At 46.8% G+C, this 15,308-nt stretch overlaps 1 protein-coding gene across 1 annotated transcript; it reads left to right on the forward strand.

Annotated features, from left to right (window-relative positions):
* Nucleotides 1-396: 396 nt before the first annotated feature.
* On the forward strand, nt 397-14,876 carry smg6 (SMG6 nonsense mediated mRNA decay factor). Its single transcript, XM_086013103.1, has 19 exons — nt 397-578; nt 2,364-3,695; nt 4,647-5,250; nt 5,891-6,083; nt 6,157-6,267; nt 6,589-6,695; nt 7,273-7,351; nt 7,440-7,745; nt 8,354-8,415; nt 8,605-8,750; nt 8,828-8,971; nt 9,726-9,900; nt 9,983-10,202; nt 10,685-10,855; nt 10,952-11,128; nt 11,490-11,634; nt 12,438-12,676; nt 12,850-12,931; nt 13,981-14,876. The coding sequence occupies exons 1-19, from the start codon at nt 479-481 to the stop codon at nt 14,112-14,114; spliced, it is 4,527 nt and encodes a 1,508-aa protein (XP_085869229.1). The 5' UTR covers nt 397-478; the 3' UTR covers nt 14,115-14,876.
* Nucleotides 14,877-15,308: the final 432 nt, after the last annotated feature.

Consider the following 15,308-nt stretch of genomic DNA (forward strand, 5'->3'; position numbering starts at 1 on the left):
CTGGGATGGAATTTGGACGAGAGATCTTGGAAATTACAGACTAAAAAAAAATTATAAAAATAGTATATATATATATATATATATACATATATATATATATACATACATATGTACACATATATACATACATACACAAAATGATCTTATATTCACTTTATCAATCCTGTCCTACGCAGATACTCAATTATACGTCCCGACCCGTTCATGTTTGCTATGTTAAGAACGCAGTCTAAACTAAATTCTGTGTTTATCCTCTCTATTGCCCGTTTTACTGTTTCCCTTTGCTTTCTTTTAGAATTCGGGTAAAAGGAGCGGTCCCTGTTTTTGACTCGGTTAAGGATTTAGGGCTAGACTAGACGACGAGTATATCAGGGTTAGGGGTTATATGCCGTCACGCGTGGCCAGTTTGTCCTTTGGCGGCTTCCGTTGCTGGTTTTTGTTTTCTGTTTTGCTGCTGTTGGTGTGGAGGCTGACCAAGATGGCGGAGGAGCTGGACCGAGTGCGAATCTCGGCCGCTGAACTTCGAGTATCCAGTTGTTCACTTGAGCAAGGTGTGAGCGAGGAGAAAACGCAACAAGGTGACGGAAAGCTTCAAACCTACAAGTCGCTCGCGTGTTGGCGCCATGAGGAGCTCGTGGACTTGCTCGACATGCGCGTGCCTGGCTAGTTTTGGTGCTAATTTGGCTAATGCTAATAGTGCTAATGTCCAGAGACCGCGCTTTGCTTTGCTTTGCTTTGCTTTACTTTTCTTTGCTTGGTTTTGCTTTAAGCGTCGCTGTCATTTTGCTGCGACTACTAAAACACACACGTGAGAGACAGTAGTATGTGCTTTTTAAACATTAATTTCAAAGTGCAGTTAAACGATAAGCGTTGCTATTGACGTCACGAGGACAACAAAAGGTAGAGTTAGCTAAACTTGTTGCCAAGTACCGAAGCGAAGCAGTGAATCGTTTCGTCTGATGTAATTGTGATTTTTGTTTCATTTGGTGTGGTTTTCATTTGGGTCTCTTAATAGAGTACAGAATTGAAGGGCTCCATTTACCTATCAGTGCTTCTCACACGCCACCCACTCCCCTTTTCATTCCAGAAATAATAATTGCTTAAGATGATTAAACAGCGAACCCACATGAGTAGTGTGAAAGGAAATGATAATAATTGCCTATATTAATGGTTAAAACTCTATATAAATAAACCCCAAACCCGGAATGGGTACTGATACCAGGTATGGAATTGCGCGGATATTGACTTAATTTCGATGGTACTTGTGAAGGAATTGGGCACTTTCTGTGCCTTAAGTCAATTATGCTCAACCATGGTTATGTTTCACAGGAAATTATTGATTTAGTAAGTAGTATTTCAATCATGAAAGAAGGGAGATTTACAATTGGCAATACTTTATGGATGAGTTAAAAATAAGAGGGTCGAGGGAAATTGCATGAAGTTCACACGTCCCATGACAAAAAAGAACAGTTTCATGTGAGGTTAATGAAATATGAATTATGGTGAGGATGAAGCAAATTTTAGTAAAAAAGTAAATTGCATGGATTTACATACAGAAGAATATGAAATTGAAACCAAAATCAACTGAAATGTCAATATTTACATAAGAATCATCTGATATGAACAAGGATTAGGATTCTTTTAATTGGTCCTATTTGTTTGTGTTTACCACTGTGTGTGCGCCCTGCTAATAGGGTTGCGTCAGGAAGGGCATCCGGCGTAAAATGCTTTGCCAAATCAATGATGCGAATCAAGCGTGCACTTGATTCGCTGTGGCGACCCCTGACGGGAAAAGCCGAAAGGATAACAACTACAGATAATTTGTCTTGTTTTCATCTATCTCTGCAAGTGACGTACAATGACAGGCAGAACATTTCATTTGCGGCTGAAGATAACCATTCAACCTGATTTTCAACCTTTTGCCATTTACACAACAGAGTCGGTCACAGTTTTCTGCAAATATATCAGCTTTTTTTTCAACTAAACAAGCCCAGATGTCCCACTGAGTAAGATGAGATCACTCTTATTTGCGATTTTGGTTTTCCTTTGTTATTCATGGCCCCCGATAATTCACAGGTAATTTACACCTAATGCTAATGCATAAAAGGTTTATAATTGCCAACAAATTCTACAGTGTGGCAGCACAGCATGACAAATGACCTCCTCACGTCAACATACCGGTAGTTCCTTGGCATCAAAATGCATTAAGCTCGCGACAGCATTTTATTCTGCTTGTCAGAATACATTGCTGATATTGATTCATACATTTTTATGATCTCTCTGTGGTTAGGAATCACCGAATCAGGACGAATATCTGAAAATTGTAACTGCCAAACATTTGTGTGTTCTTTCTCGGAGTGCAGAGGACGGTCAGGTGTCCAAGAAGTACCAGAGACGTCCCGACTTGCAACGCTACCAGCGAGGGCCCGGTCAGGGACGCCAGCGCCGAGGCAGCAAGGAGTCCAAAAACCCTCCAAGCGACCGCCGTGGAACTCCGCCGCCCGACTTGCGGGACCCCAAACCGAGGAACGGCAGAAAGAACCTCCCCGCGCATGCTGACGACAGGATGCGAGGCGACGGCAGTAATGTTCCCAACGTCAACAGAGAGGCCGCTTGGGACAAAGACACGCCGGAATACCACCAAGAAAGTCAGGAGCCCGCCGGGGCCGCCAAGCCAAGGAAAACCCGGAAACCCGACCGGGAATTTTACCAGCCTGGAAGCCGTCGGAACGCGCCAGGGAAAGACTGCGGCGTGGCGCGGGAGCTGGATAAGCCTCCGCCGGGTAATCATGACCACAAAGCCAAAGAAAGAGAGACAAAGGGCAACAATGAAGATGGAAAATGCACTCAGGAAAATGCTAAATCTAAGGAGTCGAACAAGAATGAAGGAAGCCAGGCGGCGGGAACAAACACAGTGGAGAAACTGGTGAGAAAAGTGGAAAAACTCAGCGTCCACCGGCAAGTGTCCCGCGAAGACGATGTGGATGCAGCCGGACACGGAGGCAAAACCACGCATCAGGAAAGACGCGAGAATGCAGAGAAGAGGGCAAACCGTCGGAGAAAAGGCGGCGAGAAGGAGAAGAGCCACAATGTCATCGCAGGACAAAGTGAGCGGGAAAACAAGAGAAGCGAAGGCGCCAATGGCAATAAATCAGAAGAGACTCATCTAAACAAGCCAAGAGAGAGCACAAGGAGGAGCGACGATGCCAACAACGAAAATGGCAGCAGCAGGGAAGCCGACAGAGGCGCTCCGACGCAGAGGAATAGCGAACGGAAAGGCCAACAGAGCGAGCGCACCAAATCGGACAGCGCCGCGCCCCCATCCAAGCGCTATTCCAAGTCGGACATCCGCCGTCCGCGCCGTCGTACATACAGTAGCAGCTCAGCCAGCAGCACAGCAGGCCCGGACGCCGCCAGCAGGCCCGACCGCCCGCAGAGAGCAGCCCGCGGGTCGCGCCGCCCCAGCCGTGACACCAGCGGGGGGTCCTCTGCCGACTCCGGGGAAGAAGGCGAGACAAGTGACGCGGCGGACGATGGACGCACGCGCCGGACCGACGAAGCCAGGGAAGCCCGCAACCGGTCCAAAGGAGGCAAAGGCAGAGGACGAGGACTCCTCAGGGTCTTCTCGGACAAGAAACAGGCCGCCTCTGGGGACCGCCACAAACACGGGCCGGCCCCTCGGGGCCGAGGCGGGGGTGCGTACGTGCGTGCATGGATGCCTAGATAAATGTTTTGGATTCAGAAAACGTTGTCCTAGCCAGCCAATTAGGGAGCAGAGAGCAGCGCGGTTATTCACATAGTCACATACGTAAACCATAAAACAGGGATGGGACAATTCTTCCACACACGACGTATGAAGCATGACAAAAATGAAGAGTGGAAATCTGTATAATTGACGCCCACTCAAATGCACAACAACTCACAAGTGATGGTAATTTGGATTTGCTAAGAACGTTCATATTTACTTTAACATGAGATTTATCTATTAGTCTTTGGGTGCACCTTTTTAATTGATTAATCAACAGGCAATTGGTTATCGAATTAACTCATTCAATCCCCAAGCCCTTTGTCTTTTCACAATCCAGCCATTCAATCCCAGGTACCTATTCATATTTCTTACAATTTTTTTCAAGAATTATGGTAAAAGAGGTTCTGAAAATGGCTGGTACTGAATGAGTTAATAGACAACTATTTTTGATAATTGATAAATTGTTCAGAGACGTTGAACTTCAATTTGTCCAAATCCTCAAAATTTCAGCCTCCCAACTGTAAATATTCTGCGATTTCTGTAATCCTCCAAAAGGATGAATTTTTTTTTATCCGATTCATCCCAAAAAGTAATCGTCGGTGTAATGGACTATTAAAAATAATTAATTGCAGCCGTAAAATATTAAATATAGACATGAAATGGTGTTCACTGTAAAACAACTTCTTATTTGTCCAAATTTTTCAACCTAATACGTTTTGGAGCTGCAATCGCAATACTAAGACCAATCCCAGCAAATGCCCAATTGACAATGAAGGCAAATAGATAGAATTGTCAATTATAATACAGACAACGTGAATGGTCTCTAAAACGCGCATCACATCCAAATGTGTCTTGGAACAAGTTGAAAGGCGTCCTAACCTCAGCGTGTATCCAGCAGGTATCCTGGTGCTGCCGACCCGCAGCGACCTGACCAAGCCTCCCGAATCGGGCCCGCGCATGCTTTTTGGCGGGGCTCGAGGAGGAGCCGCTCCCAGGGCCCGAGGAGGTCGCGGCGGAGGCGCAAGGCGCCTCTGGGACCCCAACAATCCCGAGCAGAAACCAGCACTGAACCCCGGCGGCCGGCCGTCGCTCCCGCAGGCCGTCTACCTGCAGGCAGGATCGGGACAGCTGCACTTTCTGGACACGGACGACGAAGTGGCAGGGAGTCCTCCGGTGTCGCGGCAGCAGGCGGCCGCCTTGGCCTACTATAAGTTCCAGAAGTCAGACAACCCCTACTGCTGCCCGCCGCCCGCCGGCCAGCGCTACCCTTTCCCCTTGGCGCCGCCCTACCAGGTGGCCAATGGAGCGTATACGCCGGCTCACTTGTACAGAGGTTATGCCCAGGTGGGCGGCGGCCTGACGGCGGAGGAGGCGGAGCAGCGGGCCAGAGGCGAGCTGGGCCGCATGCTCCGGGCAGCCGACTCGCAGGAAGTTCAGCTCAGCAACCTGCTGTCCCGAGACAGACTCAGCGCCGACGGCCTGGAGCGCATGGCCCAGCTCAGGTTGGCAAGCGCACGTGCGCATGGTGATTCTCAGACGTTCAAATACAGTCGCGCACTAACCCGGTGTTGGTCAAAAACAAGGCAGAGTTGTGTTGCTAAAAGGCATTTAATATTTTAAGACGGTGAACTAAAATCGAAGCAAAGTGTAAACTGCTCTCAATTGACTTACGTGATTAAACAAAAATCTAAGTAATAAAAAGCTGTATTTCAAATAGCCATTCAGTTCAAATGCACTGCACGCAAAAGTTAGAAATGTCTTCAAACAAGCAGTCCTAAGAGGTTCAAAGCAAATCTTTTGAACGTTCAAGTTCAACCCAACTGAACCGTACTCAAGAAGATACTCGATAAAAGGAAAAATGCCAACCGCCGTTGCACATTTTGCACCTTTAAATCTGCGTGCCACAAGTGTTACACTGCCACGTCACTTTACAAAACACCAATTGACATTATGGTCAAAATCAATCCTAAATTGTTGAAAATGCTTCCATTTGTATGTACATTGTTTCAAATCACATCCTGTCAGAAATCATTCCTTTGGATGTGCATTACTTGTTTCAAAGCATGCGCATGACGGCATTTGAATGTTGACTGATTCCAACCCTTCCTTTGCTGTCCATTGTGACGTCTTGCCGACGCTCAGGGCGGAGCTGTTGTCCGTTTACGAGCGCGTGGTCCTGAGCGACATCGAGCTGGCCGACTCGCAGAGCGTGGACCAGGCGCTGTGGAAGAACGTCTTCTACCAGGTCATCGAGCACTTTCGCCGGCTGCTCAAGGACCCCGCTGACGACAACCCGCCGCGCATCCGCAACGTGCTGCTCACGCTGCTCGACGAGGTCAGCCGCAGGACAAAAAAAATAAAAACAAGGCCTGTTTTTGCTCACCTGCGCGTGCGCGACTTGTTTCCAGGGAGCGCAGTTCTTTGACGCTTTGCTCCAGAAGCTGCAGACGGTCTACGAGTTTAAACTGGAGGACTACATGGACGGCATGGCCATCAGGGCGCGGCCGCTGTGCAAAACGGTACGCAAGTGTCACAATTACCAAAAAGTACACGTCATTTGAAACGGGGCGAAACAATTCGGCACATTCAAAACAACATTGCAAGACAATTGAATGCAATTTTCTAGTTGCAAATGCTTCAATTTGGGTGGGAGACTATTTAAGAAATAAATTAAAAGCAACGCGGCTAGAGGGCTTGAACAATTTCTCCAAATGCCTACAACATATTCAAACTGAGCCAGATGACAAATGTTCAAAATGCACACAGGTTTTCAATTTGTGGTGACGTGAGGCGACCTGAAGATTTTTGGTTTGCAAAAGACTGCTTTTGTGCGCCCTCAGGTGAAGTACGCTCTGATTAGTGCTCAGCGCTGTCTCATCTGTCAAGGAGACATCGCTCGCTACCGGGAACAAGCCAGCGACTCTGCCAACTATGGAAAAGCCCGCAGGTACCATGACAGCATTGTTTTCGAGCTCGCAGTTTTTTTTTTTTTTCCACGTACATGAATCCCTGCCGCGGATAGCTAAACAAGACCACTGATCCAGTTGCAGCCTACTTGCGCATTGCACAAAACGTGCAAAAGCGCTTCCTCCTCACTCGAGTGAAGGGCCGAAGGGACTGTAACATCATGGTGGTACCTGTGTGAACTTGAAACGTCAACCATAGCTTTGTTGATTTTTGAACACAATGGCACCAAAGATGGCAGAAGACGATTTTTTTGGCTTCCCATACCGTATCTGTATCAATAAATGATACACGTGTATTGAACATTTGTCTGTCAACGCCAGCCATCTTTTTATTTTTTTAAAGCAATTTAGGCTTCAAACAATCATGCAATCAACCAGTTGTGTGCTTTTCCTTATTTCTACTTTGTGCTGCTTTTCTTTTTAAACAAGGTAAACCTACTTTTTTTTTTTTTTTTTGCAAACTGTGTCTTGTGACAGATTACATTTGCAAAATGTAATCCATTTTGTGGTTCCACTCTGCAGTTTGTGTTCAACTTCGTTCAATGTGATTTTTCTTAGCTGGTACTTGAAAGCACAACAGATCGCCCCCAAAAATGGCCGCCCATACAACCAGCTGGCCCTGCTGGCCGTCTACACTGTGAGTGACCAAACGCAGATCTTTAGCGGCGTCTCGTCAGCTTAGTGCGTTGATCCGCAAGTACTTTCCACCCCACCCTCTCCTGCAGAAGCGCAAGCTGGACGCCGTCTACTACTACATGCGCAGCCTGGCAGCCTCCAACCCCATCCTGACGGCCAGGGAGAGCCTGATGAGCCTGTTCGAGGAGGCCAAGCGCAAGACAGAGCAGCTGGAGCGCCGCAGGAGGCAGGATGAGCAGGACGGCGGCTCCCGGGGGCCCGCCGTCCGGGGCCGCGCCGGCCCCGAGGACGGGGCGCGCTCCGAGGTCTGGGTGCGTGTCCCCAGTGGACACGCCGGCGTCTCCGCCAGGGACTGGCAGCAGGACGGAGAGCTGAGCGGGCTCAGCGCCGGCGATGTAAGGCAGCGACTCGTAGCACGCCTTTTGCATCAAAGACACGGCCGCATATAGACGCACAACACCATCTGGACATCAAGGAAAAGTCATAAGTTCCTTAAGAAATAAAGTTGCACCGTTGAAGAGACACAGGCGCCAAAAAAAAAAAAACTAGTTGAAATGTCAGAGGCAAGTCTCAATATCACAGACACAACAACCTTGGCATCACTAGCTGCAACTCCCTTGTGCCAATTTAAACATCAAAGACACAAAAGACACAGTTCCCTTGTAGCGCGTGTTCAAAACATCACAATACATAACTCCATAGATGATGTAAGTTGTAAAAAAAAAAAATACAACAAAGAGACCCCTTGTAATGCTAGTTTTTAACATCAAAGACACAAGATAAAACATCAAGACATACAGCTTCCTTGTAATGCAAGCTGGAACATCAAAGACTCAGTTTTCCTGTTTACCACGAGGTCAAAGAGACAACTCTATCTATGTCAGTTTCAACCACATGAAAGTGAGCCGGCTGCATGTAGACACACAACTCCCTCGGTAACATAAGTTGAAACATCAAAGGCGGGTGCGTTTCCATGATGACCTTTTGTCTTGCTTCTTTTCAGCTCAACAAGAGATTCATCCTGAGTTTCCTGCATGCACATGGAAAACTCTTCACCAAAGTGGGGTGAGTCTGACTCGAATCAAGTATCACTGGCTCTTGTCATGCGTCGCGCGACCGGAGCCGGGTCCCGCAACACTCGAGCCATTGGAGTCGAGTTGAGTCAAGTCACGCGAAATTTGAGTTTGCCACCCAAAAAAAAAAACAAAAAAAAAAAAACCCCAAAGCCTAAATTCCTTTTGTACACACACACAGGATGGAGTCGTTCCCCAGGGTGTCCCGGCGGGTTGTGCAGGAGTTCCGTGCGCTCCTCCAACACGGCCCGTCTCTCCTGGGCAGCACGCAGCTGCTCCAGATCATCACCATCAACATGTTCACCGTGCACAACGCCCTCACTCGAGGTAACGCGCGCGCAAACACACACACACACCTTGTGAATACATGTGACCCGCATGTGCGTCATCCATCGGCGACTCAGGCGGCGCCAATGAAGAAGAAGAACAAGGAGGTGGAGGAGGAGAGTGTCGCTCAATGCTGCAGGAGCAGAGCACAGCGCTGGGCCTGGCCATGTTTGCGCTGATGGTGCAACGCTGCACGCAGATGCTCACTGACACTCCCGCAGGTACTACAACGCCATTCAACCCAAAGAGCAAACATTTCAGATATGAGCGCTGCATAATGGCAGCGAATTCAACTCACGCAAGCGGCGGTTTGGCAGATGGTGAACAAATGATTTTTAAAAAATGGCTTTAAGCCGTTTTTGCCACTCACGCTTAAAATAAATGAGAGCATTTGAAATAACGAGCTCAACGATAACATAATAGAGAATCCTATCGACATGCTAGCAATTAGCATCGATAGCTTTAATAAATATTTACAATACAATCAGAGCTGGGCACTCCGTCCCACGGGGCGGAGCGATCCGTAAATGCATGGATAAATGGCATTATTATGTCGTGCGTCAACAAGCCAGAGCGGAAGGTCCCCCCCCGCACACTGCGGTCTGCTGTTTGGGAAAATTCTGGCTTTCCTGTTAAAATCACAGATGGGGAAAGGTACATGGATAGTCCTAAAGTTGTGTGCAGACATTGCTACATGAGATCGGTAATAATGCACTTAAAACTGCATCATCCAACTTTGAATGTTTCTTTTAGCCCAAAACGTCAAACTTAAATAGCGAAATGTATCATATTGTACCGTCTTCCAGGAACGCGCCGTCAAACGTAATCTAATTATCACGTTTTGATTAATCCAACCGGCTCAGCAGGAACGGCACAATGTCCATTGACTCGTATGGCCCTCCTTTTCATTTCTCTGTCCGCTGTGACCATTGTTGCGCTTTCACTCGCTCACCGTCTCAACTCTGTGTTTGTCAGCCTCTGCGTCCACGTCTGACGTCAAGCAGGAGGACAAAGAGGACGAGCTGGAAGCCCTGCTGAGGGTTTCGGACTTCCCGGCGGACTTGCGGGAACTCCTGCCCAGCATCAAGGTTTGGTCCGACTGGATGCTGGGACACCCGGAGCAGTGGAACCCGCCGCCCTGCAGCATAGAGTCAGCGCTGCGTCTCCTCCTCGCCGCCGCTTCCTCCTGGCCATGCGTTTTCCCCCTCACGTGCTCCTTCCTCGTCCCGCAGCGACAGCCCGGACGTGTGGCAGTGCCTGGCCCGCCTGTGCAACGTGCTGGCGCGCGTGGACCACGGCGAGGTGCCTCTCTACAAAGTGGACACGGACGAAGTGGAGGGCGAGGAGGAGCTGACGGTGCTGCAGCTGAAGGAGGACAGGCTCCTCGCCGGCTTTGTCCCCCTGCTGGCTGCGCCGCAGGAGCCCTGCTACGTCGACCGGCACACTGACACGGTAGGCCACCCGCAAATGCGTCACCTACAAGCTGATGAGCGGCAAGACCTGCACTAACGTTCCAAAATGAGACAGAAGGTGGAGATGGATGCGCAGTTCCCTTTGTAATGGAATTCTGCAGAGTACGAGAGCAGTCATTTTGACTCTCTTCAAATGTTCATGTTGTTATTCTGCGTATATTGATGTAAGATACTCCTGGCCTCTTGACTTTTCCTAATTCTGTACTTTCATTAGCATAGTGCAATTTTATGGTATTAAACAATGTAAAACTAGTTTCGAGTCATTACTCCTTTAACTACGGCATCCCAGTTGATGGCTCTACTAAGGCCCTGAATCTTAGGCATGTTGCGTCAGGGCCGGCTGGACGGATGGACGCACGGAGACACGACTGCCCTTGTACCATCCAAGAAAGCAGCACAGGCACAAAGATGCCTCAGGATGCCCAAATCCCTTTGTAGCCTTCACGTGCTCTTTGCCTGCAGGCCATCGCCGCCGACTGCAAACGGGTGACAGTGCTCAAGTACTTCCTGGAGGCACTGTGCGGACAGGAAGAACCTCTGCTGGCCTTCAAGGGCGGCAAATACGTCTCTGTGGCGCCGCCCCCTCCCTCTCTGGACGCCGGCACCAGGCGGGACTCGCTGTCGGACAAAGAGGTGATGTGACGCCTTTGGAAACAGGAGCATTTAAAATGGCGTACGAGTGCAAAATTAAGCCAAAACCGAAAACATTTTTTTTTTTTTTTGTTGCAGGCTGATGATGTCATCGTGGAGTCATCAATGTCGGCGTCAGAAGGTGAGGAAGACTACGAGGAGGAGGACGAGGAGGCGGCGGGAGACAGCGAAAGCGACATCAGGCAGCTGAAGGCGCGGCGCCACGCTCTCACCAACAAGCTGGTGCAGCAGCAGAAGCGCCGCCAGAAAATACAAGTAAACGCACGCAATGTACAAGAAAATCCAGCGATTGTTGAAAAAAAAAAAAGTAGTAAACTAGCAGCTATTATTTTTAAAGGCAACCATCAGCAAAAGCTGCCTAGTGATGACTCTTAAAAAAAAAAATCTCCATCAATCAAATCTAGTGACTGTTTATTTTTTATTTTTTTATTTTTTTTTACAATTTTTTAAAGTGATTATCAGCAAAGTTAGCTATTACGGTTCAAAAAACAACTTGGAACACATTTAGTGACAATATTTTAAAAAGTAACCAAAGAAAAGACACGCAGTGTGTCGTGTTCTATTTTACTGCTGAATGCATTTGGAATTTTTATTTTATATTTTTTTATTATGCCAGGCGGTGCTGCAGACAAGTGGGCAGCTGCAGCTGGAGGTGCGTCCTCTCTTCCTGGTGCCCGACACCAACGGCTTCATCGACCACCTGGTGGCACTCAAGAAGCTCCTCCAGTGTGGAAGCTACATTGTGGTGGTGCCGCTCATTGGTAAAAATTTGATTCTGCCATTTACATTTCTTTGTTTTTTCCCCACTTTTTTTCTTTTTGTTTTTTTTATTGTAATCGTTTTCCTGTATTCTGGGGCGGTGAACTCACCTGCGCTCACTTCACATTAGACAGTGGCTTGGCAGACAGTCAACAACTACTGAAAAAAGAGCCTTCAAGCTGTTTACTGTCACTCCCCGCTGACGTTTACTCTAAAAGGTCAACATTAAACAAAGCGAATTTCACCTTTTTGAATTTAAGCCAACCCCATAACTTGGCCTTGGTTAAGTCTGCTTAGCAACACACTAACACTTAATGGGGAACTCCATTCACTGGCTAATGGTTGGCATTTATATTATAAGCAAGGGATATTTGAGCACAAACCACAGAGAAAGCGACACACAATATTGCAATGCTTTAAATATTCTTAATTTGCCATTAATTAGATGAAAAAAAACTTCAAAAAAATTCCATCCCTTTATTCAAAACATGAGTAAAAGCAGATGTTTGCAAATGTCTTACTTAGATTAATTAGTCTGCTTTCAGGAAGGATTAGAGAAAATGGAAAATATGAACTGTTGAAAGGCTGAAATTCAAAACTGTTGATTATTCCGATTATTGAGCAATTGTCGATTGATCATTGCAGCCGTAGTCTACGAGCGCTACATAAAACTAATTGTTGACAGCCGCAGAAGTAGTAATAGTAGTTGTCAGGGGAGTGATATGGGTGTCACAACCCGGCAATTCCTTTTTTATTTCTGGTGTATGCTGCGTTTTCCAGCGTTTTTGTGGTTTTGCTGCGGCAGTGATCACGGAGCTGGACGGCCTGGCGAAAGGCCAGGACGCTTTGGGGGGAGGAGGAGGAGGACAACACATGGCGGCGGCGGCGGCACACATGCGCGGCTTGCAGGAGAAGGCGCGCCAGGCCGTGCTCTTCCTGGAGCGTGCCTTTGAGGCGCGAGAGCCGCGACTGCGGGCGCTCACCAGCAGGGGGACCCAGCTGGAGTCCATCGCCTTCCGCAGCGAAGACACCTCAGGACAGCAGGTCAGGACGTCGAGCAGGAACACCACTCGGAGCTTTGCGAGGACTGTCGTGTATTTGGACTGCACAAACTGTTGTCTAGACTTAGTCGGGGCCAGAAGAGTCGTGCTTGTAGGGTTTTGACTTTGGGCCAGAATGATTTAAATGAACCAATCACGAGTGTTTGCTGTTGTCAGGGCAACAATGATGACGTCATCCTGTCCTGCTGCCTCCACTACTGCCAGGACAAGGCCAAGGACTTCATGCCCAACCAGAGAAGTAGGGAACCTTTTACTTTAGCAGCATCATTTTTTAAATTTTTTTTGATTTAGCACTTTCCCCCGTAAAACGCTCTACCCTGCTCATGTGCTCTGCTTCCACTAACAGAATGACTGTCGGCATAGAGAAGCTAGTTTACAAAAGCAAAGTCAGTGTTGACAACTGGGCTCTTTTACAACTAATTAGCAACAAATCAACTTTAATTTAAGGGACTTAAATTTCGACGAAGAAACAGGCATAATGAACTGAATCATTTTCACATTGCTTCGTTTGATTGAAAATAATTGCTTGGTGTTGAAGTGAGGGGAGGAGCCTCATATCGGCGCGTAACCATCTTCTTGGCTCTGTGAGCAAATTTAACCTTTTTGGCGAAGGCGTCAATTGTAGAATTTTATATCCAGTTATGAAACTATCCGGTAGTTCAACAACTTTTAAAGGACTGGATTAAAGGGGAAGAATTTGAGTAAATTAGAACATTTTAGAGGATAATATCGTGCAACAGATATTTTTATATCATATCTATGAAATATGTCGCACAGCTCTAGTTCTTGTAGTTATTAGCAAAACAAAAATCAAAACAACATTTTCATCAATTGAATTATTTTTATATCATATCTATGAAATATGTCGCACAGCTCTAGTTCTTGTAGTTATTAGCAAAACAAAAATCAAAACAACATTTTCATCAATTGAATTAAAGCTACAAATGACACACAAAAAACCTAATACACAGTTTTCTAGCTGATTCTTTTCGTGTATTTACAGTTGTTACTTTTTTCCTCTCTCTCTCAATATATTGTTAAATGTGTTGGTATTCTTTTGTACATAAAGACCGTCAAACAGTTTTTAGAGAGTAAGTAAGGTCCACCTTGGAGGCTTTTTGTGGAACTTCTGCATTTAACTGTACACAGAGTTACAAAAACATCCTCACAATAAAACAAAGCATGATGGAAAAAGTAAAACTTGCAAATGCACTCTAAATCTGAATTAAAATGGAATTTGAAACACAAAAACAAAATAAATGCGGTCTTGTGACGCGTGTCTTTTAGACGGTGGGACGGTGCGTCTTTATCGCGAGGTGGTTCTCCTCACGGATGACCGCAACCTGCGTGTCAAAGCCTTGACGCGCAACGTCCCCGTCCGAGACATCCCCGCCTTCCTCAGCTGGGCCAAAGTGGGCTGAACGCACCAATGGGACCACCTACGGCGCCACGGACGGGAAGGCCCCCCCACATCTCATCCTCCTCATCCTCCTCTTCCTCGGGATGACGTGTGTGCGAGTGTGTGCGCGAGGGGACGCCGGGCGGTAAGTGCGGCCATTTGACGGCCAAACAGCGAGCCGCAGCGGAGAAACTCGAGCGTGCCGCGCCATGGCGGCCTCAAGGCGGCGCTGTGCTCCGTTCCGGCCTGCTAGTTAGCTAGCTAGCTAGCGAGCGAGCGCGTGTGCAGGTGTTTCCTGCCCCGAAGGAAGCGCTGACTTCACTGAGGTGCGTTTGAAAAGGTGAAGCTTTTGTTTCTTTGCTTGAAATAAAAACTGCAGCATATTGGCAAATATTTTCTGCTTTGCGTGTGATTGACGCAATTGCGACATTCCGCTAACCGTCTGTTAAGTTTCAAGTGAAAAATCCAAAGAATATCCACCCATGTTTTGGATAAGACTGTTTTGTTGATTTATCATTTTCAAGTTACAATTTTAAAACGGCAACATTGACATGGTGTGATGCTTTTTTAAATGGCAAGTAATTAGTTGTTTCTTTCCCAAAATTTACTGCAGAAAGTGCATATTTGTGTTTCTAATTTGCTTCTTCATTTTGTGTTCCAGTTTGAGTGTCATTTATTTGACTCCAGTTTTTGTTTACCACTAGTGTGTTGCATATTTTCTGTCTGCGAACATTTATGAAACATGAAATGTATTCCTGATGTGTCATTAAAAGCTTCATGGTGATGATGCTGTGATAGTCAATCAGCTTTATGTAAACACTCCGTGTACAAGCACAAATTAGACACAATGCACCAAAAAAACCAAATAGTCGCTATAAAAAGTCTACACACCCGTCAAATGGCTGTTTTGAAAAGTTAATAAAATGAGACCAAGATAAATATTTTTAAAATTTCATCACCATTAATATGACATAACATGTACGAATCAATCCTGAAATCAGTTAACGTGGTTGCACAATAGTGCACGCCCTCATGACTGGTGGCTGTTCAGAAATCCTACATTTATATGGGTCGTCAATATTGAAACACTACCTGCAAACCCTACTTTAAATCCCTAACCCAACCTAGAATCCCCAATTTGAAACTCCAACCTTGGCTTAAATCATCAATTTGAAACTCCAACCTTGGCTTGGAACCCTAACTACAAACCCTACAG

The sequence above is a fragment of the Filicampus tigris genome, chromosome 17, assembly GCF_054856515.1.
Source record: "Filicampus tigris isolate MCC_2025a chromosome 17, RoL_Ftig_1.0, whole genome shotgun sequence".
Classification (NCBI taxonomy): domain Eukaryota; kingdom Metazoa; phylum Chordata; class Actinopteri; order Syngnathiformes; family Syngnathidae; genus Filicampus; species Filicampus tigris.

What these genes read in the sequence shown, in the direction of transcription:
- smg6 (XM_086013103.1), top strand. Translation starts at nt 479, where the DNA reads ATGGCGGAGGAGCTGGACCGAGTGCGAATCTCGGCCGCTGAACTTCGA. An exon ending in GAGCGCATGGCCCAGCTCAG is followed by an intron (nt 5,251 to 5,890) that starts GTTGGCAAGCGC and finishes GCCGACGCTCAG; the next exon opens with GGCGGAGCTGTTGTCCGTTT. An exon ending in TGCTCACGCTGCTCGACGAG is followed by an intron (nt 6,084 to 6,156) that starts GTCAGCCGCAGG and finishes ACTTGTTTCCAG; the next exon opens with GGAGCGCAGTTCTTTGACGC.